A 21,112-nucleotide genomic window follows, 5' to 3' on the forward strand; every position below is an offset into this window, starting at 1 on the left:
CAGCCGGGGGTGGGCAACGGGACGGCGGCTTCTTCGAGGGGAAGTGTCTCTTTACCCCGAGACCCGTCAGGGAGGAACCACTCGTCACCGCAGTAAGCTCCGGGCGAGCCCGCGCGGGCATCCTCGGGACCCCGACAGCTCCCCTGCCTGATTCAGCAAGACCCAAGGGCCACGTAGCACAGCCAATCAGGGACTGGGAGACGCAACGTCACGCTCCTGAGAGTCCTAGCCAATCGCCATGCTGCATTTGTATGACCCGCCCCTTTACTGTAGTGTTTGAGGCCACAGGCGGCCATTTTGGATCGGGGCGGAAGTGAGATAAAAACTGGGAGGTTTAAAGCCTAGAATGGAAAGATCAAGGCCAAAATTGACGTCGCCGCTGCGCGCCTACACAGGTCACCCCCGCCGGGTCCACCGGGCGGCGGAGCCCCGCAGGGAACCCCAGGCGCCGCTTCCGCCCGCACTTACGATGGCGCCCGTCCGAGCGTCACGGGGCGGCCGCTGCGGCGCGGTTCCGGGTTCGTCCGCCTCCGCGGCGGCGTCGGAGGGGCTCGAGGGCCAGCGTCCGGGCCAGCGTCCGGGCCAGCTTCCGGGCCAGGCTCGGTGCTCTCCGGGGAAGCGACCTGAAGGCTGTGGTGCGGGGTCGCGGCCGCACGGGGAGGCGAGGTGGCTGGAGAGCCGGGGGCGGAGGGGAGCGGAGCCGGGCCTCGGCCTCGCCCGCCGCAGGTACCCGGGCGCCCGCGCCGCGCGCCGGGTCGGGGGCCGGCCGGGCCGGGGGCGGTCGGGGCCGGCGCGCGTCCGCCCGCGGGGCCGCGCTCCACTCCGGCGCGGGGACGAGCCCGGCGCGGCCCGGCTGCCGGTTGAGCGCGGCTCTCCCGCTTGCCACCCGCAGCTCCGCGGACTTCCTCCGGTGCGGCGCGGGGCCCTGCCCGCCGGCGGTTCCGGTGCCCTGCCCGGAGGCCGAGCTCGGGGAAGAAGTGTGCGAGGTGAGCAGCGGCGGCAGGCGGGGTGCGGGCCCGGGCAGGGGTGCGGGGCAGGGGTGCGGGCCCGGGCAGGGGTGCGGGGCAGGGGTGCGGGCCTGGGCAGGGGTGCGGACCTGGGCAGGGGTGCGGGCCTGGGCAGGGGTGCGGGCCTGGGCAGGAGTGCGGGCCTGGGCAGGAGTGCGGGGCAGGGGTGCGGGCCCGGGCAGGAGTGCGGGGCAGGGGTGCGGGCCTGGGCAGGAGTGCGGGGCAGGGGTGCGGGCCTGGGCAGGGGTGCGGGCCTGGGCAGGAGTGCAGGGCCCGGGGCAGGGGTGCGGGGCAGGGGTGCGGACCTGGGCAGGGGTGCGGGCCCGGGGCAGGGGTGAGGGGCCCGGGCAGGGGTGCGGACCTGGGCAGGGGTGCGGGCCCGGGCAGGGGTGAGGGGCAAGAGTGCGGGGCCCGGGCAGGGGTGCGGGGCAGGGGTGCGGGCCCGGGCAGGGGTGCGGGGCAGGGGTGCGGGCCCGGGCAGGGGTGCGGGGCAGGGGTGCGGACCTGGGCAGGGGTGCGGACCTGGGCAGGGGTGCGGGCCCGGGGCAGGGGTGCAGGGCCCGGGGCAGGGGTGCGGGGCAGGGGTGCGGGCCTGGGCAGGGGTGCGGGCCTGGGCAGGAGTGCAGGGCCCGGGGCAGGGGTGCGGGGCAGGGGTGCGGGCCTGGGCAGGAGTGCAGGGCCCGGGGCAGGGGTGAGGGGCCAGGGCAGGGGTGCGGACCTGGGCAGGGGTGCGGGTCCGGGCAGGGGTGAGGGGCAAGAGTGCGGGGCCCGGGCAGGGGTGCGGGGCAGGGGTGCGGGCCTGGGCAGGGGTGCGGGCCTGGGCAGGAGTGCAGGGCCCGGGGCAGGGGTGCGGGGCAGGGGTGCGGACCTGGGCAGGGGTGCGGGGCAGGGGTGCGGGCCCGGGGCAGGGGTGCAGGGCCCGGGGCAGGGGTGAGGGGCAGGGGTGAGGGGCCAGGGCAGGGGTGCGGACCTGGGCAGGGGTGCGGGCCCGGGGCAGGGGTGAGAGGCCAGGGCAGGGGTGCGGGCCTGGGCAGGGGTGCGGGCCTGGGCAGGGGTGCGGGGCAGGGGTGCGGGCCCGGGCAGGGGTGCGGGGCAGGGGTGCGGGCCCGGGCAGGGGTGCGGGGCAGGGGTGCGGGCCCGGGCAGGGGTGCGGGGCAGGGGTGCGGGCCCGGGCAGGGGTGCGGGGCAGGGGTGCGGGCCCGGGCAGGGGTGCGGGGCAGGGGTGCGGGCCTGGGCAGGAGTGCAGGGCCCGGGGCAGGGGTGCGGGGCAGGGGTGCGGACCTGGGCAGGGGTGCGGGCCCGGGGCAGGGGTGAGGGGCAGGGGTGAGGGGCCAGGGCAGGGTTGCGGACCTGGGCAGGGGTGCGGACCTGGGCAGGGGTGCGGGCCCGGGGCAGGGGTGAGAGGCCAGGGCAGGGGTGCGGACCTGGGCAGGGGTGCGGGCCTGGGCAGGGGTGTGGTGCCGGGGCAAGGGTGCAGGGCCTGGGGCAGGTGTGCGGGGTCTGGGGCAGGGGTGCAGGACCCGGGGCAGGGGTGAGGGCCCGGGCAGGGATGAGGGGGTAGGGGTGCGGGGCCAGGGCAGGGGTGCGTGCAGGCCCCGGGGTAGGGGTGCAGGGCCCGGGGCAGGGGTGCGGGGCCGGGCAGGGGTGCGGGGGCCGGGCAGGGGTGCGGGGCCGGGCAGGGGTGCGGGGCCGGGCAGGGGTTGCCCCCTGTCCCACGCGCGGAGCTTTATTTTTAGCGGAGAAAGCGCCCTGCGCCCCGCGGCCCGCGCGCCGCCCCGCGGCCGCCTGGTCCCGGAGGACCCGCTGCTTGGAGCGCTGTGGAGAGGAGGCGTTTGCCGCTGACCGCCCCGCTGACCGGCCTGGCCTCCCGCCCGGCCCCCGCCCCGCCCCGCGGCCTCTCCAGGCCCCTGTGCCCTGGGCAGTGACAGGTAGAGCCACGCGCGCACTCCTGCTGCTCTGCTTTGCGCTCTGCACACCCCCCCCGTACTTTCTTGAGCCAGCAGTTTTGGGGCGCGTGCGGGGTGTGCTCTGAAAAGGAAGCACGTGTGGAAGTCCCGGTGCTCTTACAGTTCAGATCCTATTTTTATTACCTTCAGTGGCACAAAGGCATATTTTAATTTTTTTTTGTCGGTGGTGGGGCCTGAACTCTGGGCCTGGGCGCTGTCCCTCAGCTCTTCAGCTCAAGGCTAGCGCTCTACCACTTGAGCCACAGCGCCACTTCCGGCTTTTTTCTTTTTGCTTCTGTGGTGCTGAGGAATCGAACCCAGGGCCTCATGCATGCAAGGCAAGCGCTCTACCACTGAGCCACCTTCCCAGCCCCTTGGAATTATTTTAAAGCACTATTTGTATCAATACCGTTTGTGCCTCTCAAGGGCTGAGGTATAATTCCACAAGAAAGTGCTTGCTTAGTCTGCGAGGCCCTGGGTTCCATCCACACAGCGAAAGGGAAGTATTTGTCCAGTTTTAGATACCGTTGTTGGTGAAGAATTAAAAATACTGCTCTAAACTTTCTCCAACCGCGCGCAGCGGCACAGCCTTTTATTTCACCCCGAAAGTTTGCACTGGCGTGATAACGTAGCTGCTGCTCTGCGCCCCACACCGATGGTGTCAGTACAAGTCCGCATTAGCAGCGCTTCAAAACCAGATGGCTTCTCCACCTTGAATTCTCTCAAGTTACTTCACTCCTCTTTAATTTTTAACTATTTAAATGTTTTAAATATAATTCCTTCCTCACACTTCCACAAAGAACTTTCCTTAATTTGCAGTTGTCATCATAATACCCGAAGTCAGAAGAGGTTTCCGTGAGGAAGTGTCTTGTCGTCTGGTAATAACGTGTGAGCTGATGGTTGCTTCTGCTCACCGCGGTTCATTTCTCTGGAATGCTCTCTGAATCCTGGTGACGGGTCTCTAATTTGGATTTGGTAGAAATAGTAAAACTAAATTAACAGTATGATTTTTTTTCTTTTTTTGCCTAGAGGATATTTATCATTTACTTGTAGTTCCTTATTCTCAGGTTTTTATTTTTTATTGCGTATTGACTTTTGAAAAGCTGGATTTTGTGGCTAAGCAAAAGGCAATTAGCTAGTCCCAGATAAACACTTGAATGACACGTCCGCAACTCACGCCTCTTGTCCGACTGGTTTTTCGGGGAGGAGATGGCAGCTGGTTTCAGAGATCATGGACCCAGTGAAGCACCTCCAGGAAGGAGCGGATTGTAACAGTGTTTGGGGGAGGCAGCCGGGTGGAAGCTGGGGCCTCCTCAGCCTGGGGATGAGGGCAGTGGTGTGCCCAGCCGACCTCCTCTGTGTCTGCCGAGTGTCTGCCCCAGCTCCACCCCATGGTCCTACTTTGAGCTGTCAGATTCCTAGGGGCCACACCGATCTGGCCAGTTCACCATCCGGTCAGGCCATGATGGCTGACCTGGAAGTTGACTGCCCTCTTGGGTCATCACACCTGGCCCAAGAAGGGGACATCCTGGACAGTGAGGTTCCAGTGCTGCGCAGGGACCAGCTCCTCTCTCAGAAGGAACTTGGGCTGACCTGCAGCGCAGGCTGCACGTACCTCCAGCTGAGGGGAATTAACAGTTGCTTTTTCTCACTGTCTTTATGTATGGTCTCAAGAACACAAATGTCTCCTGTAGTTGAGGTATTTGGCTGCTTTAGTACTGTTTTTGTTTTTTCTTGTTCTGTTTATTTCTCTCATTCCTAAGAAACATAAATAGGTAGGAATGCTGGCTTTGTTACAAAGCAGAATTTGTTCTTCAGAAATAGTCTGAATTTTGAAAACTTCTAGTTTAAGACAGCCTTAAACCTGTCCATCTTGTACCCTGCGTGCTGATGTGTTTGCATCTGTGCTTGCTAAAGTCTGATGTAGGTCTGTGTTTTGAACACTGTTTTCTGTAGGTAAGAGACAGATCATGTGTAGTGACTGTTTGGCTTATATTTGACTAAGAACATGGATTTTTAAGAACTTTTCTATACCTTCAGAGAATTGTTGCCTGTGGTATTCATAGCTAGCACTTGCTATACTGCCAGTGAGAACTCTTCCTTTTTTCTTTTTTTGTGCCTGTCCAACTTGAACTTAGGGCCTGAGCACTGTCCCTGAACTTTTGTGCTCAGTTAGCACTCTGCTACTAAGCCACAGCTCCACCTCCAGCGTTTTGATGGCCAATTAGAGAGAAGAGCCTCACTTCAAACCACAAGCCTCAGATCTCACTCAGCTCATGCGCAGCTAGGATTACAGGTGTGAGCCACTAGCTTAAGAGCTTTAACACTTTAAAAGATTTTGTGCTATGGTAAAGCCAGAACTGAAAACTGATCGTCAAAGATTTTCCAGAAATACCTTGTTTGGTCTGTATGTTTGTTTGTTTTTTAATAGAGTCAGCATTAAGTCATATATCCCACATAAGTAGTCAAGCTCTGAGTTCCTGCTGACAGTGATGGATGGAACTGCACACTCTGCCCCCCTCCCCCCTCCCCCCCCCCCCCCCCCCCCCCGCTTGGTGCTGCACCGCGGGCTCCTCCTGCTCCCCTGTATGACCAGATTCACCCTGTGAATTTGTATGCCTGTTGTAAAGTACAGGACATTCACCTGGTAGAAGACCTGGGAAGTATAAGCAAGTGTGAGTGTGCGCACGCACACATAAAATAGCCCATACTCCTTCCTCCATATATGTCGTTTTTCTAACTGCCCTCTCCACGCCTCCACTGAGGGGCTTTCTGTGAGACGGTGGTTACATCTTCATATGCATGTGCATGTGTGCACATGTACAGTGCTAGCGTTGAAAATTACACAGTGTTGCATCCCCCCCTTTTTAGCATGCCTTTGAAAAGTAGTGAGATCGCACTGTTTCTTTTTTATTTAATGGGTTGGTTGCTCTGTGTTGGGTTTTTGTGGTTTTTACAGGCTTCGGGCCCCAAGCATAGACAAGTGTTCTACAGCTAAGCTACCGCTCTGCAGTTTTCCCATCATCTTACTATAATTTTAGTCTTTTACTTGGTTTACATAATCTTTCCATTTATTAATATATCTTTCGTCATTGTTATGTTATCCAATTTGTATTGTTTTTCTGTATAATTTTTTTTTGGGGGGGGGGTCTGGTTGTGGGGCCTGAACTCTGGGCCTGGGCGCTGTCCCTCAGCTCTTCAGCTCAAGGCTAGCGCTCTACCACTGGAGCCACAGCGCCACTTCAGGCTTTTTCTGCTTCTGTAGTGCTGGGGAAATCGAACCCAGGGCCTCATGCATACAAGGCAAGCGCTCTACCACTGAGCCACCTTCCCAGCCCCTTTCTGTATAATTTTATTTTAGGTATACAGGTGGGTTTTTCTTAGTCCTTTGTAAAGCAAGATGATTAAGTAGGTTAGCAAGTAAGAGTTACCTTTTTCTGTAGTTTGTGTCTTTTTTAGAGAAGGTGGAAGGGTGTGTGTGGTTGGATTTGGAGGAGGACAGCCAGCTGCAGGTGACTATTTTGCAACCAGCGTTCTCTTTCTAAAGCTGTTCATAAGCATTGCTGACAGCTTGCTGAGTACATACCATCTTTCCTGTCACATGCCCTCATTATGAGGTTGAAGAACTGAGTAGGTTTGCATGTGGCTGTGGCTGGTTATCTTGGCTATTTCCTGCTGCTCATGTTACAGATAGAGTTCATTTCTGAGTCTGCTTTCCATTTTCTCTTAGCTCTAGTTGGCTCTGAGGAGGGTCTCACTGGTTCGGGGATGGGATCGGAGAACAGCGCGCTGAAGAGCTCTACTCTCCAAGAACCGCCCTGCACGCTGCCCTCTGGACTGGCCGTGTACCCCGCGGTGCTGCAGGATGGCAGAGTCGCTTCGGTCTTTGTGTACAAGAGAGAGAATGAAGACAAGGTCAACAAAGCTGCCAAGGTACCGAAATAAGCAACAGCCGAGCAGTGCTTGCTACTGTCTTGTCCTCTGTCAGTGAAGCCAGTAAAGGGCAGAGGATACGGCTGTGAAAAATACTGTTTTACTATTTATCTCTTATAAAAGCACTGTTGTCTGTCCTTGTTCTAGGAGTGTTGCTATTTTTTTTCTTTTTTTTAAATGGCAAAGTGAGGAGTTTAATAGGAAGAAAAAGAATGCACTGTTGACAGAAAAGGCAGGCTTGAACTAGATGTCTCAAGGCAAACACGTGGTTAAGAATTTCTGTTTTCTGGGGTTTGGAGTGTGGAGAAGTTCTGGTAATGATAGTGGGCTAATCTTAGGGAAATGAGGGCTCACTTGGAAGATTTTTGGCAGAGATCTGTGCATATACAGGACTGCCATGTCCTGGTTTTAAGTGTATGTATGGAAGCGATGCGTATGCATGAGCCTTGAGTAGGAGTTTTTGTTTGTGTGCAGAGGCTAGGTAAGGTAAGGACTCATGCACTTTGACTACACAGGCGCCTCAGTTCAGTGAGAACTGGCCTTAGGGAGAAGTCCTAACCACAGCTGACCACTCATTTCCCCAAGAGGAGTCGCTACACGAGGTTCAAGTAGGAGACAGGACGTAGGCGTGTCTCTCTAGTTTTTCTTTTCCTGAGACATGGTCATGCCCTAGATAGAATGCTGAGCCCATGCGTTAAGCTTGATGCTCCAGAAAGAGAGTTGGACCTGGACCATGGCTGTCGCTCACAGACCCTGCACAGGTGGAGACCTTGCAGAGGCATTGGGTCCCCTCAGGAAATAGCTTGTAGCTAGCACTTGGTCACTACTGCTCCTGGCTAACAGTACCAGCACGTTAGTGTGCTGACACACTGTCACTCTAGTGCTATGCAGATAGCTCAGAACATGTACAAGGCCCTGGACTGCCGGAGAGAGCAAGGCAAGAAATGATTCTAACTCCACGTGTCTGAAAGACAAGTTCTTCATTGAATAGCAAGCGTAGTGGATATTCAGCTACTCACATCATAAAAATGTTTCTAAAAAGGAAAATATAATCCGTGTGTGTGTGTGTGTGTGTGTGTGTGTGTGTGTGTGTGTGTGTGTGTGTGTGTGTATGTGTGTGTGTATGTGTGTGTGTGTGTCCTGGCTTGTGAACTCTGGGCGGGCGTGTGTGTGTGTGTGTGTGTGTGTGTGTGTGTGTGTGTGTGTGTGTGTGTGTGTGTGTGTGTGTGTGTGTGTGTGTGTGTGTGTGTGTGTGTGTGTGTGTGTGTCCTGGCTTGTGAACTCTGGGCCTGGGCTATGTCCCTGAGCTTTATTGTTCAAGACTAGTGTTCAAGACTACCACTTGAGTCACAGCTCTGCTACTGGTATTTTGGTGGTTAATGGAGGTGAGTCTCACAGACTTTCCTGCTTGGGCTGGTTTTGAACCACAGTCCTCAGATCTCAGCCTCCTCAGTAGCTAGGATTACAGGTGTAAGCTACCAGTGCCTGGTATTACTTTTTATGGCATATATACCGCAAAGACAAATAACTCAGATCATATCATAAAATTTTAAAAGGAAAATCCCAAACACCTACTTTTGACGTATGAGGGTGTCTGCGTTTTGGAGGTCTGAAGCTGGAGCGCGAAGGTTTCCCCTCCATATCCATGGCCACAGTCATTAACGCTTGTTGCTGTGAACCTAGCATGAATTGGGGAAGCTGGGAAAAGCAACAGGTGATAGATATCTTCTCAGAATATCTCTCATACTCTAACCAGTGGCATCCGTATGGCAAGTTCCAGGATGTGAGGTCCTAGGTAGCGGAGCCAGGAAAGCAGTGTAACTAGCTTACCCCACTCGCTCTAGTTTGGCTTCCCTAGCCTACTTTTATTTTGTCCTGGGATGGGGCTTGAACCTAGGGCCCACACTCTTCCTAGGCTTTGTACATCTGGCTGGCCTCGACCCCCTGAGCCATGCCTGAACCCTCTTCCCTTTACTTTTCAGATAAAGCCCCCCACTTTTGCCCACATCCGCCTCAGACTGGGATCTCCTGCCTGTACTTCCTGAGTAGCAGGCTGGCAGGTGGCTCCCATGTGTAATGACCCCAGCTCCTTGACAGGTGGAGATAGATAGATCACGGTTCAAGGTCAGTCTTGGGCAAAAAGTTCCTGAGATCCCATCTCAAACGAAGTCGGGCCTGGTGGGTGTTGTACAAGTACAAGACCCTGAACTTGAATTCCAGCACTACTAAAAAGCAAAAATGGTAGTAGTGCACTGTAGGCGTCTTAAAGAAGATGAAATAGCAGAGTCCCAAAAACAGTATGTTTGATTAGAGCTCATTGTATCTTCAATCCATCAGCTCGGATAGTATAATTTGCTCACTAATGACTATGACTCATTTTTAATCAGTAGTCTGTAAGGAATGATAAATTCTAAGTTAGAATTTGATTACTATCGTTTTGTATACTTTAAATGCTTAGTTAAGGCTTCATGATAATTACAAGCTTATAAAAATAGTTCCGGAATGTGTTGATATCAGCAATGCCTAGTGCCCTGTATGTAGGTGGTCGATGTGATACAAGTAATCTGGTTGGTAACCTAGACAAACAGGAACAGGAAACCTCTGTACAGTTACTTAAATATGAAGTGAATGAAGTCAGAACAAGTGTCTTTGTAATTTGAACTTAAATACAGATCAATACTTTTGGACTTTTACTACAATACATTGGAAATTATGTTTCATCATGGAAGTTCACCAATTCTCCTGTTTGTATTTTTAAGCACTTAAAGACACTTCGTCACCCTTGCTTGCTAAGATTTTTGTCTTGTACCGTGGAAGCAGATGGGATTCATCTTGTCACTGAGCGAGTGCAGCCTCTGGAAGCAGCCTTGGGAACATTGTCTTCTGCAGAGGTCTGTGCTGGGGTCTATGACATACTGTTGGCTCTTACCTTCCTTCACGACAGAGTAAGTAACCTGTTTGTTCCATGGTCCACCTCAGAAGTTAAAGCAGATTGGGGAGATTGTGTGTGTGTGTGTGTGTGTGTGTGTGTGTGTGTGTGTGTGTGTGTGTGTGTGTGTGTGTGTGTGTGTGTGTGTGTGTGTGTGTGTGTGTGTGTGTGTGTGTGTGTGTGTGTGTGTGTGCATGCACACGAATGCATACAAGAATGCACACAAGAATGTGTTATTTATAAGAAAAAAATAAGAAAAAGTAATTGAAAGGTACAGCTGATGCTCCGGACAGTTTTTGGAAATCACAACTAATTCTCTGTCTCAGGGCATTTAGGTAACTCTATTTGAGTATTTGTATTTACCTCTAAATGTAAGTTTGGGGGTAAGTCTTTATCTAAAAATGAATGGTCTATGTTAAGACAAAGGTTTAATATTAAATGTTGCTATAAACGAACACTTGCATTAGCAAAAATGTTGCCCCCTTTTAAGGTTTTGAATAAAGAAATGACTGTTGGTTAGGAGGAAGTCCTTTACGCGTTTCCCTTCCGGGCCACAGAGAGAGCTCTTAACACTGCAGCCCACACGGGTCACTCTCTGGCCATGGCCGCTGTTATAGCGTGGTAGTTCCTATGTTTACTTGGCTCTGAATTAGACACATAGTTTTTTAAAAATTATCTTTTAAGTAGTTGTACAAGGGTGTTACCATTGAGCTTGTAAACACAATACTTATTGATTGACTTCACCCCAATTTTTTAATGGTATTTGCATTCTGAAACATTAAGGCCTTTGGCACTAGTCACAGATTAGAAGTACTTGTATTTGACTCATCTTGATAAATGTTTTTAAGGTTTTTTTCTGTTAATGAGCAACAGAATCCTCAACTATCATGTGGAAGGTATATCCCTTGAAAGCATTTTCATAGGATCACTTAATAACAAGAGTTACCAATGCTTCTCTGGAGAGAGGTGTACATGCACGTAAAACATTTATGCTGTTTGTATATAGGGATAAGAAAATCTCTCCTAGTCTTGAATCTAATTCTCTGGAGGCAACGGTGTGATCATGATTTCAGAAATGTTCTTTGTGCATGAAGAAAATATTTAAATGCTTTTCTTTTTCCACAAATAAAAACATGATGACGTTTCTAAGCCTCCCTTTAATATATCACTGTCCTATATAAAAATAACATACACAGAGCTGGGCACTGGTGGCTCATGCCTGTAATCCTAGCTACTCAGGAGGCTGAGATCGGAAGATCATGGTTCAAAGCCAGCTTGGACAAGAAAACCATGAGACTCTTATCTCTAATAAACTACTCAGAAAAAGCTGAACTTGGCCCTGGGACTGAAGTGATACTGCACTAGGCTTCAGCAAAAGTAGCTCAGGGACAGCGCCCAGGCCCAGATTCAAGCCCCAAGACTGGCAACAACAAAAATACACATTCACTCACAGGGGTAGAATGGCTTACGTGTTCTTTCTTTGACCAAATGATTTCTGGTCTGGAAGAAGCCTCAGTTCCCGAACTCCGCTCTCGTTTTCTCCTCCTCTCTTACTTGACTGTACTATTTTTTATAATTTAAAAATCGGCTCTTCTATGGTCTGCAAGGCGTTTCTGGTGGTCCTTATCATTCCGTTTTCCTCTTCTTTAGGCTGAATTTTTTTTAAGGCCTACTGACAAGATTTCAGGTGAAGTGGATCTGGGTTCGTGATAGAATGTAGGTGAGAAAGAATTTAGAGGAGAAATTAACATAATAACCTCTGGGAGCAAAGGTACATTTTGTCCTTGGAGACAGTGGGAGCACGTGGTGTAGGCTCGAAAGGCTTGTAAGTTCGTGGTGAGGACAGGTGCATCGGAGTCCTGCAGCAATGGAGAGTCATTCTATCTGCAGAGGCTTTCATATCTTTATAACCTGTCTTAATAGGCAGCGGAGAGACTAGAAGCCTTTCTGTTGTATTTTCCTTTCTAACCTCCTTCAGCTTGTCATTCCTTAGAGCACAGTTCCATTTTTTATGCTGCATGTGGGAAGGTTTGTCATCATCTTCTTTGGTGATTGTATTTGGCTTTTGAAAGCTTTAGACACTGGAGCAGCAGTCACCGGCTTTGTTTTTTCCCCAGGGCCACCTGACACACAACAATGTCTGCTTATCATCCGTGTTCGTGAGTGAGGACGGCCACTGGAAACTGGGCGGAATGGAGACGGTTTGTCAAGTTTCTCAGGCCACACCCGAGGTAAGCAGCCCGGCCTCCTGTGCGTGCCCAGGCTGGGATGGCCTCTCGGTGTGGTTCATGCCCAGCCACCTTCTTCAGTACCGATGGGATCTTGGAACTTACAGGATTTCCCTACTCAGATGAGCACAGGGGTTATGTGTGGATTCCCTTCTCCTCAGCTTGTAGACGAGAAGCAGAATGGTTTGCCCAGACCTTTTAAGGAGTTGCCCTGCCTGTGCTGCTGGCGCTTCCCTGGTCACACCGTTTAACGTGTGTGTCTTCTGCCCCAGGGGCTGAGCTTCTGGAGGGTGGGTTAGTTTCTTGCATTTTTTCTAACTAACTGGAACAGTGAATGGCTGGCTCATGCACATCTGCACGGGCTTGTACTCATTTCAAACGCTACCATTTCCACAAAGACACCTCTGACTTCCGCCCCCATATCAGATCCTTTTTCTCTGAACTCGCCTTCGGTCTTCTTAGTCTAATGCCATGGCGTTCTTTCTGGCGTCCACAGGATTCAGTTCCTTGCCACAGTGTGTACCCTTCTGTCACCGCCTCTCCCCCATGCCTGGTTCCATTCTTTTCCACTGAGCTCCACTCTTTCCAGATCTGCTGCTGGTTGCTTTCTTCTTCCTTTGGTGCTGTTCCATTCCTGGAACACTTTCCTTCCCCCGGCTCCCTTCTTAGTCCTTAGACCCTCGGTGACGTTCCGACCCACCAAGATTAGCCATTCCTTCCACCTGTGCTTCTGAGCACTTGCTGAGGTTCTTCGTTGCCCTTCTGGGTTGTGAGCACGTGGGTTGGATTCGAGGAATCTGTTGTACTCATTCCATGTTCTTTGTGTCGAAACAGCATTGTGGCCATGAAAGTGCTTCAGAACTAATCTTTGAGTGAGTGGGCCAGTGCGCTTGCGCTGTGGATGGTGGTTTTGTCTTTACTGCTCAAGTCCTCAACTTGTATGTCTCCTGGGAGAAGACTCAAGATCACTTGATGCAGTGAGAAAAGCAATGATTTGTTCAGTGCTGAGAAGCTTTTAATTTTGAAATGGGTGTTGCTGTGTGTGCAGGCTGGTTTTGAGTTTTAGTTTGCAGTGCTCTTCCTGCCTCAGCCTCCAGAGTGGCTAGGATGATGGGCGGTGATAGCCACTCTGGCTGATGGAACTCTAGTTCTGGAACTTCCCTTCCCCCATCCTGAGGTCTCCGCTCAGGAACTCACTCCGCGCGGCAGCCACGCGAGCCCTTTTTTGTCCTGGTTCTTTTGGGATAGGATCTTGCTTTTTCTCGGGGCTGCACCGGGTCATTATGCTCTAAGTCTTAGTTTTCAGTCCTGGGCTTGACCTCGTGCCTTGTGCGTGTTCACCTTCCTGCTCGTGCCTGGTCCTCTACACTGGAGCCACGCTTCCACCCCAGCTTTGCTTTCTCTTTACCCAGTCTTGGGCTTGAACTCCGGTCTGCACACTGTCCCTGACCTAGCACTCGACCCCTTGAGCCATAGCTCCACTTTTGGCTTTTTAGTACTTACGTCTCATGTACTTTCCTGCCTGGCTGGCTTCGAGCCACGCTCCTCAGCCTTCTGAGTAGCTAGGGTTACAGGAGCAAGCCGCTGGCACCCGGCCATCCCAGCTTCTTCCTGGGGAGTTGGGGATGGATGGGTCTCACTGATTTTTCTAAGTTTCAGCCTCCTGCATAGCTAGAATTACAGGCTTGAGCATCGCACCAAGCCCCTGTGCTCCTGTTTTCTCTCCACAGTAGCTGGGATGACAGGTGTGCCATTCCCAGCTTTTTCCAGCTTTTTTTAATTTTCTTTTTTTTTTTTTGCTAATGGAGTCTCACACACACTTTCACACAGACTTACTCGTTCGATCCTGCCAGTCTCAGCTTCCTGAGTAGCTAGGAGTACGGGTATCCTCCGTGAAAACCCTGTGCAGTTTCATATAATTAAAAGACTTTAAGAGTATATATTGAAGGTGTGGTATTGATGTAAAAGTCCCACGGCTGCTGTTTGCCTTGCTTATGCTTTTGGAACATGATGAAAGAGAGTGGTTCGCCAAGCATGTGACTGAATGACTTCTCTTAATTTATTTCTGCCTAGTTTCTGAGGAGCATTCATTCAGTAAGAGACGCAGCCTCTATCCCTCCTGAAGAGCTGGTAAGATCTCACCCTCGGGTATGGACAAGAGCCCTTGTGCGACGGAGTGTAGAACTTGAAGAACTTCCCTCTGCCTGTCCTTTCTTCTCTAAATTGTACCTTGTGCCTCATAATACCTCTGGCTTTGAAAAGCTTCTGAAGTTAATCGTGCCACCACCTCCAGGGAGACGGTGTACAAGTCTTAAAAACTAGACCCCTGTGACCCGTGTCTGCCATAGAAACAGCCTCGTGCAAAGGGTGTCTCATGCATTCTGAAGGCCTGGTGCTTTGCTGGAAGATGTAACTGTTGGGTGGGCAGCGACCCACGCCTTTGCTTTGTGTTGCCGCAGTCATTCATCCGCTTAGCTGGGCATTCACTAGGGCTCCATGATTATAGAAGAGTGATTATCAGTATCACAGTGCTAGTAAAGGATTCTAAGCTTGGGGACTGGTGGCCCAGGCCTGTGATCCTAGCAACTCAGGAGGTTGAGATCTGAGGATCACAGTTTGAGGCCAGCCCAAGCAGGAAAGTCCATCAGACTCTTCTCTCCAAATTGCCATCAAGAAAAACCGGAAGTGGCGCTATGGCTCAAAAGTGGTAGAGGCTAGCTTTGAGGGAAAAAGCTCAGGGACAGCACCCACGCCCTGAGTTCAAGTCACACGACCAACAAAAAAAAGCGTTCTATTTAACAAAAGCAGATGCCTCCCTTGAAGTTTGTTCTTTTTTTTGGGTCCGTTCGTGGGGCCTGAACTCTGGGCCTGGGCGCTGTCCCTCAGCTCTTCAGCTCAAGGCTAGCGCTCTACCACTTGAGCCACAGCGCCACTTCTGGCTTTTTTCTTTTTGCTTATGTGGTGCTGAGGAATCGAACCCAGGACCTCATGCATGCAAGGCAAGCGCTCTACCACTGAGCCACCTTCCCAGCCCTGAAGTTTGTTCTTGTAACCATTCTGACCATTGATTCCCAAAGGCATATTTAATGTGCTTTGCGTTAAGTATAGACATAAAATATGTAATCATCACATTTGTTCAAATCACTGTTTTTCAAGTTGCTGAATAGTCATGATAGTTTGGGAGTCCTGACCAGTGCACGGGGAATGGAAGGCACGTCTCACTGGACGCCCCAGGCTGCTGAGCAGCTGTTGTTTCCTGACGTTTTATGAAACTTGTTTTTCATTGTGTGCTTGTGTGTGTGTGTGTGTGTGTGTGTGTGTGTGTGTGTAATAATTATATGTATATGCTTTTACTCTGTGTTGCTGTTCAAATGCTTTGAAATCAAAAGATGAGTACTGTATGCTGACCTTCTGATGTTTTTTTTTCTTTTCACCTTGGATATTTTTAAGCACCTTGTTGTTTTGAGTACAGGAGTCTGATCCAGAGCACCATGCTGCTAGCAGCTGCTGTACTCTGGGAGCCGTGGCACACCCTTTTACTCTGTTACTGTTTAGGCAGGATCTTGTGTTTTGCCTAGAGATGACTTCAGACTGTGATCTTACTCCCTGTCTTGTTTCCCACACAGCTGGGATTACAGGCACGGTTCACCATAGCTGGCTGATTCATTGAGATGGGCTCTCTATAGCTTTTTGCCCTAGCAGTCTTCTTGGTCTCTGCCTCCTGAGTAACTAGGATTACAGGTGCGAGCCACTGCATATAGCCTTAAAAATCTTCCATCATTCCAGTTATTAGGAGATGTTTTGTTTGAGACAGACATGTCATTAATTTTATTTGTAGGGTACAGTGCCTCATAGTATTTAATGCCTATCAATTAGTGTGTGAGATACTTAAGTAAAACAAATTTGAACATGGGAGAAAGTGCTTCAGAGGAAATTAGAACTGACTTATGAGTTGTAGTTATAATTATACTCGCTGCTTTTAGTCTCCAGAATTCACAACTCTTCCGGAGCCCTATGGACATGCTCGGGATGCGTATGCATTCGGAACACTGGTGGAGAGGTTGCTCGCCATCTTAAAGGAGCAGGGTGAGTTGGAGTTAGACTGTTTCATCCACAGACTAAGTGGGAAACTGATCCACACCACTTCTGCTTGGAATCCAAAGGACGCCGTCTAAGAGTAGTAAGGAACTTGGTGCTCGCCAGGTGTCTTGTTGAGGATGGTAATTAACAGCGAGGGCAGGTCTGGGTCCCATTCATCTGAACAGTACAAAGACTTCAGAGTAAAAAACAAGTCTCAGCGAGGGCCATAGTTGCCATCTTCATTGTAATAGCTTCCTTATTGAGACACCCGACGACTTAAAGGCCATTAATGATTGAGGCGTCCCAGTCTGACTGACAGCGTTCGTTTGTGTGTTCTCTGCTTCCTCTGGTTCTGTCTGACCTGCGGGAGGCCGGGTCTCTCCGGGACTGTTCCAGGCCTGCATTTGTCCCCTGCAGTGGGCGGCGGACGTTGCCGGGCTTGGCAGCGGCTCTGGTTCCTCCTGCTGGCCGCAGGCAGTGTTGTGACGCTGCTCGCACCGTGGCTGTCACCTCTAGCCTGTCCCGGGGTCAGCGTGTGAGGACGAGCCCCGCGGCCTGAAGGTCTCCTGTTTGTCACCTGTTGTCCCTTGCACTGTGTGGTGCCAGTTAGGTGCCGACCTTTAAGAAGGGAAAACACAAGAAGGGAATGTGTCCGTGGTCTGGTTGAGAAAGGCCCTCACACCTGCCCCCCTCCGTCGCATCGTCCCAGGGTCTGAGGGGTGCAGTGGTCAGGGGCGGCCAGGCCGAGGGGGGGGGGGCGCCAGGCCGGGGGGGGGCTGCCAGGCCGACGGGGGGGGGCCGCCAGGCCGACGGGGGGGGGCCGCCAGGCCGACGGGGGGGGGGCTGCCAGGCCGACGGGGGGGGGGGCTGCCAGGCTGGGGGGGGGGGGCTGCCAGGCTGGGGGGGGGGCCGCCAGGCCGACGGGGGGGGGGGGCTGCCAGGCCGACGGGGGGGGGGGGCTGCCAGGCTGGGGGGGGGCCGCCAGGCCGACGGGGGGGGGGGGCTGCCAGGCCGACGGGGGGGCTGCCAGGCCGACGGGGGGGGCACCAGGCCGGGGGGGGGCCGCGGGGGGGGCTGCCAGGCCGACGGGGGGGCACCAGGCCGGGGGGGGCCGCGGGGGGGGGGCGCCAGGCCGACGGGGGGGGCACCAGGCCGGGGGGGGCTGCCAGGCCGACGGGGGGGGGCACCAGGCCGACGGGGGGGGCGCCAGGCCGGGGGGGCCGCGGGGGGGGGGCGCCAGGCCGGGGGGGCCGCGGGGGGGGGGGCGCCAGGCCGGGGGGGGCCGCGGGGGGGGGCACCAGGCCGGGGGGGGCCAGGCCGGGGGGGGCCGCGGGGGGGGGCACCAGGCCGGGGGGGGCCGCGGGGGGGGGCGCCAGGCCGGGGGGGGGCGCCAGGCCGGGGGGGGCCGCGGGGGGGGGGCACCAGGCCGGGGGGGGCCGCGGGGGGGGGGCACCAGGCCGCGGGGGGGGGGGCGCCAGGCCGGGGGGGGCCGCGGGGGGGGGCACCAGGCCGCGGGGGGGGGGCGCCAGGCCGGGGGGGGGCCGCGGGGGGGGGGGCGCCAGGCCGGGGGGGCCGCGGGGGGGGGGCCGCGGGGGGGGGCGCCAGGCCGGGGGGGCCGCGGGGGGGGGCGCCAGGCCGGGGGGGCCGCGGGGGGGGGGCCGCGGGGGGCCGCGGGGGGGGGGCGCCAGGCCGGGGGGGCCGCGGGGGGGGGGGCCGCGGGGGGGGGGCGCCAGGCCGGGGGGGCCGCGGGGGGGGGCCGCGGGGGGGGCGCCAGGCCGGGGGGGCCGCGGGGGGGGGGCCGCGGGGGGCCGCGGGGGGGGCACCAGGCCGGGGGGGGCCGCGGGGGGGGGGCACCAGGCCGGGGGGGGCCGCGGGGGGGGGGCGCCAGGCCGGGGGGGGGGCGCCAGGCCGGGGGGGCCGCGGGGGGGGCCGGCTGGACTCCGCGCAGCTGCCGGGAGCTAGGCTGGAAGGCAGGGGGAGGCCGCAGCAACAGCCGGCTCTGTCTGTTTGGGCTTTTCCAGGTTGGTTGTGGCTCTGTCATCTCCAGCTGTAGAGGTCCCGAGAGGAGGGCGAAGGCCTTGGGAACTAACTGTCGCTCTGGATTTCAGTTTCAGCGGACGCTCTCTCCAGCTTCCAGCAGACCTTGCACTCAGCTCTGCTGAACCCCGACCCCCAGTGCCGGCCAGCGCTCAGGGCCTTCCTGTCCCACGACTTCTTCAGGTGAGGAGGCGCCTCGGCCCTGCTGCCCCTCTGCGCACGCGCGGCCCTGCTGCCCCTCTGCGCACGCGCGCGCTCCGCCGCCGCCCGACCACCGCGGCCCTGCTGCCCCTCTGCGCACGCGCGCGCTCCGCCGCCGCCCGACCACCGCGGCCCTGCTGCCCCTCTGCGCACGCGCGCTCCGCCGCCCGACCGCGGCCCTTGCTAGGAGGAGGTCTGACTCGTGTCCACGGGTCAGAGAGCGGCGGACGGGGCTGGCTCTCGTGGGGAAGGCCTGGGCTCTAGGGTCCTGTCGATTTATTACTGCTGCCTGGGTCGCGCCGAGCGCCCGCTGGAAGGGTGAGTGGGAAGGCCCTTGGGCCGGCGTTGCCGCCTGTGGATTTGCTACGTCGAGTGTTCCTCCTGGGCAGGGCAGGCGTCCTGTTCCTCCTTAATCATATACGACGGAAAACCAGCCTTGCACCGGTTTTGTTTGTTTCCCCTTGAGCTTTCTTTTATTTCCGTCCCGTCTTTTGGTGCTGGGGTCAGGCCGGCGCCTTGCGCCTGCAGGCGTCCGCCCTGGAACGGCCCAGGTGTTCCCAGTTAACCCAGGGGGACCCAGGACGAGGGAGCGCCAGCCCTCCTCTCCAGCAGTTGTCTCTAGACTAGCACTGTGATTAAATACTACTGTCATTTCTCTAGAATAGTACTGATCATTGATGTGTCAGAAAGACTTGTGAACCTTGACCCTTGTCATACGTTTTTAATTGACAAATGCAAGTTGTGAATATTTACCATTGTACATTTTCAACCAGAGTATCTTCCCTGTCATTGTCGATGATTAATTAGACCAAGCCTTTGTGCGGAATAGAGCCGGTGGGGTAGATGGGAAGGAAGATGGGAAGGTGTGTGTGTTTCCCGGCCGCAGAGCCAGAGGGCATATGCTGTAGACTCTGAAACACAGATTCCAACTGCACAAGTCACACAGAACTTGGGCATTTTTTGGAGATTTTTGATAGTTTGAAACACAAAGACGGTAACTACATAGCCTAGAGATACCAGAAAGAGAAAAAGGGTGATGAATGCATAAAACATGAGATATTAGTCTTTTTTGAATCATTTATTACCATGACGTATAGACAGATATGTTAGTTTATCAAAGTGTACGCACCATGTGTAGAGGCTGTATGGTGCCACTGGCAGCCAGGAAAGACATGTCACGATGTACTATCAAACCATAACTAGAAAGTAACGGGGACATTACTGCTGTAATACCTGCCTGGCCGCCTGCTGTCACTGTGGTGGTGAGCTAAAGCACTCGTCACCTTAAATACCACATGCAATCTTGCAGTGAGCAGCCAGTTGCTTGTACAGTAAAAAGACCTCTGGCTGAACACATGAAACATACAAAATGTGGCCCATGGCCCAAGTTCCGAGTTGCTTTTTTCCTTTGCTGGTCCTGAGGCTTGCACTCAGGGCCACGCACTGTCTGTGAGCTTTTTTGCTAAGGGCTAGCTAGTACTCTATCTCTTGAGCCACAGCTTTACTTCCAGCTAACTTTTGGCGGCTTATCAGAGGTTGAGGCTCAGACTTTCCTGCCCATGCTGGCTTCAAACCACAATCCTCAGATCTTAACCTCCTGAGTAGCTAGGATTACAGGCGTGTGCCACTGGCACCCAGCCTTCTGGAGGTTTTTAACTGTGTGGCACATGGAGAGATCAGTGTCCCTAACCCTAGGTTGTGCAGGGGTCAGCTCTAAGTAGGAACAGAACAGAAGAGTGGAAGGAGACCAGGAGTACCTGTGCTTGTAAGCGGGCTATGCATTCTGCCCAGCCGGGAGCAGCAGTCAGTGCTGCTTACAGCACCTGTGGGGTGTTGGCCGCACTCAGGTGGAGCTGTGGCCCTACAGGAGCTCACTTTGTCTGGTTCAGGGACTGAATAACTTTGAACAGGAGAAGTAGCAAGATTCCTGTGACTCTCACAATTCCACTCTCTTCTGTCCTCTTTACTAACCTCACCAGACACGTGGGAACCCACCTGTCTTATACCGGAAATATAATTTCTCCAAGGGTACTTATTGAACAGTGTCTCTTTACAAACCATAAAGCATGATATCAAGTGTGTGTTTTAAGTCTCTATCTCCATAGGTTGTTGGTGTTAAGATGTCCAGTCCTCCTTCCGTGTGTCTCATGAAAGCGTATTTAATTTTTACTCTTGGTTGAAGGCAAGTGCTGTTCCGCCTGAGGCAGCCCCGCAGCCCTTTGGCTGAGGTTGTCGTTAAGGGTCTCACGCCGTGTCCCCCTCTGCCCAGCTCTTCTTTGAGGCATGGTTTTCAGCCTTTTTCCCCCTCCTTGATGGTCTCAAATCCAGATCTTCCCATCGCCTCTTCGCAGGAATGGTCACCGCACGAGGCCTTCAGATTTTAAAACAGCATATGGACTGTCTGTGTCTTGAGGATTTAGACATGCCTTCTCTAATCGGCTGTACTGCTTTTTCTTTTTTGGCATATAGAAATGATTTTCTAGAAGTTGTGAATTTCTTGAAAAGCCTAACATTGAAGAATGAAGAGGAAAAAACTGAATTTTTCAAGTAAGTTCATAAAGTTAAGTCTTAAATTCACTAACTTGGGCTAAGTCCATGCAATTCCTCGGGTAATTTGGAAAAGATGAGTCCTGATACCGCAGTACTTACTGGTTTTCCTACATGTGAAGTTGTTCCTGGGCTCTAGAATAGACAGCTCTGATGGAGACAGCTACTCAGACTGACAGTGCTTCTATGAAGAGGTAGGAGGTA

At 54.4% G+C, this 21,112-nt stretch overlaps 1 protein-coding gene across 10 annotated transcripts in view; it reads left to right on the forward strand.

Moving 5' to 3' along the window:
- Window positions 1–550: 550 nt before the first annotated feature.
- LOC138819704 (protein-associating with the carboxyl-terminal domain of ezrin-like) overlaps window positions 551–21,112 on the forward strand; it is a 28,183-nt gene continuing 7,621 nt past the window's right edge. For 2 of the 10 annotated variants that reach the window (XM_070011217.1, XM_070011224.1), the window contains exons 1-10: window positions 654–726; window positions 893–986; window positions 3,773–3,831; window positions 6,684–6,886; window positions 9,646–9,831; window positions 11,933–12,046; window positions 14,117–14,173; window positions 16,027–16,129; window positions 18,232–18,343; window positions 20,831–20,908. In XM_070011217.1, coding sequence (XP_069867318.1) covers window positions 6,722–6,886; window positions 9,646–9,831; window positions 11,933–12,046; window positions 14,117–14,173; window positions 16,027–16,129; window positions 18,232–18,343; window positions 20,831–20,908 — 815 coding nt within the window. In that variant the 5' untranslated portion in view covers window positions 654–726; window positions 893–986; window positions 3,773–3,831; window positions 6,684–6,721. Of the gene's footprint in view, window positions 727–827; window positions 987–2,743; window positions 2,936–3,772; window positions 3,842–6,683; window positions 6,887–9,645; window positions 9,832–11,465; window positions 11,536–11,932; window positions 12,047–14,116; window positions 14,174–16,026; window positions 16,130–18,231; window positions 18,344–20,830; window positions 20,909–21,112 lie in introns of those variants that run through there. The other 8 variants (XM_070011219.1, XM_070011220.1, XM_070011218.1 and 5 more) reach the window with 8 other exon arrangements.

Source organism: Dipodomys merriami, unplaced genomic scaffold, assembly GCF_024711535.1.
Source record: "Dipodomys merriami isolate MVZ:Mamm:240054 unplaced genomic scaffold, mDipMer1.0.p SCAF_81, whole genome shotgun sequence".
Taxonomy (NCBI): domain Eukaryota; kingdom Metazoa; phylum Chordata; class Mammalia; order Rodentia; family Heteromyidae; genus Dipodomys; species Dipodomys merriami.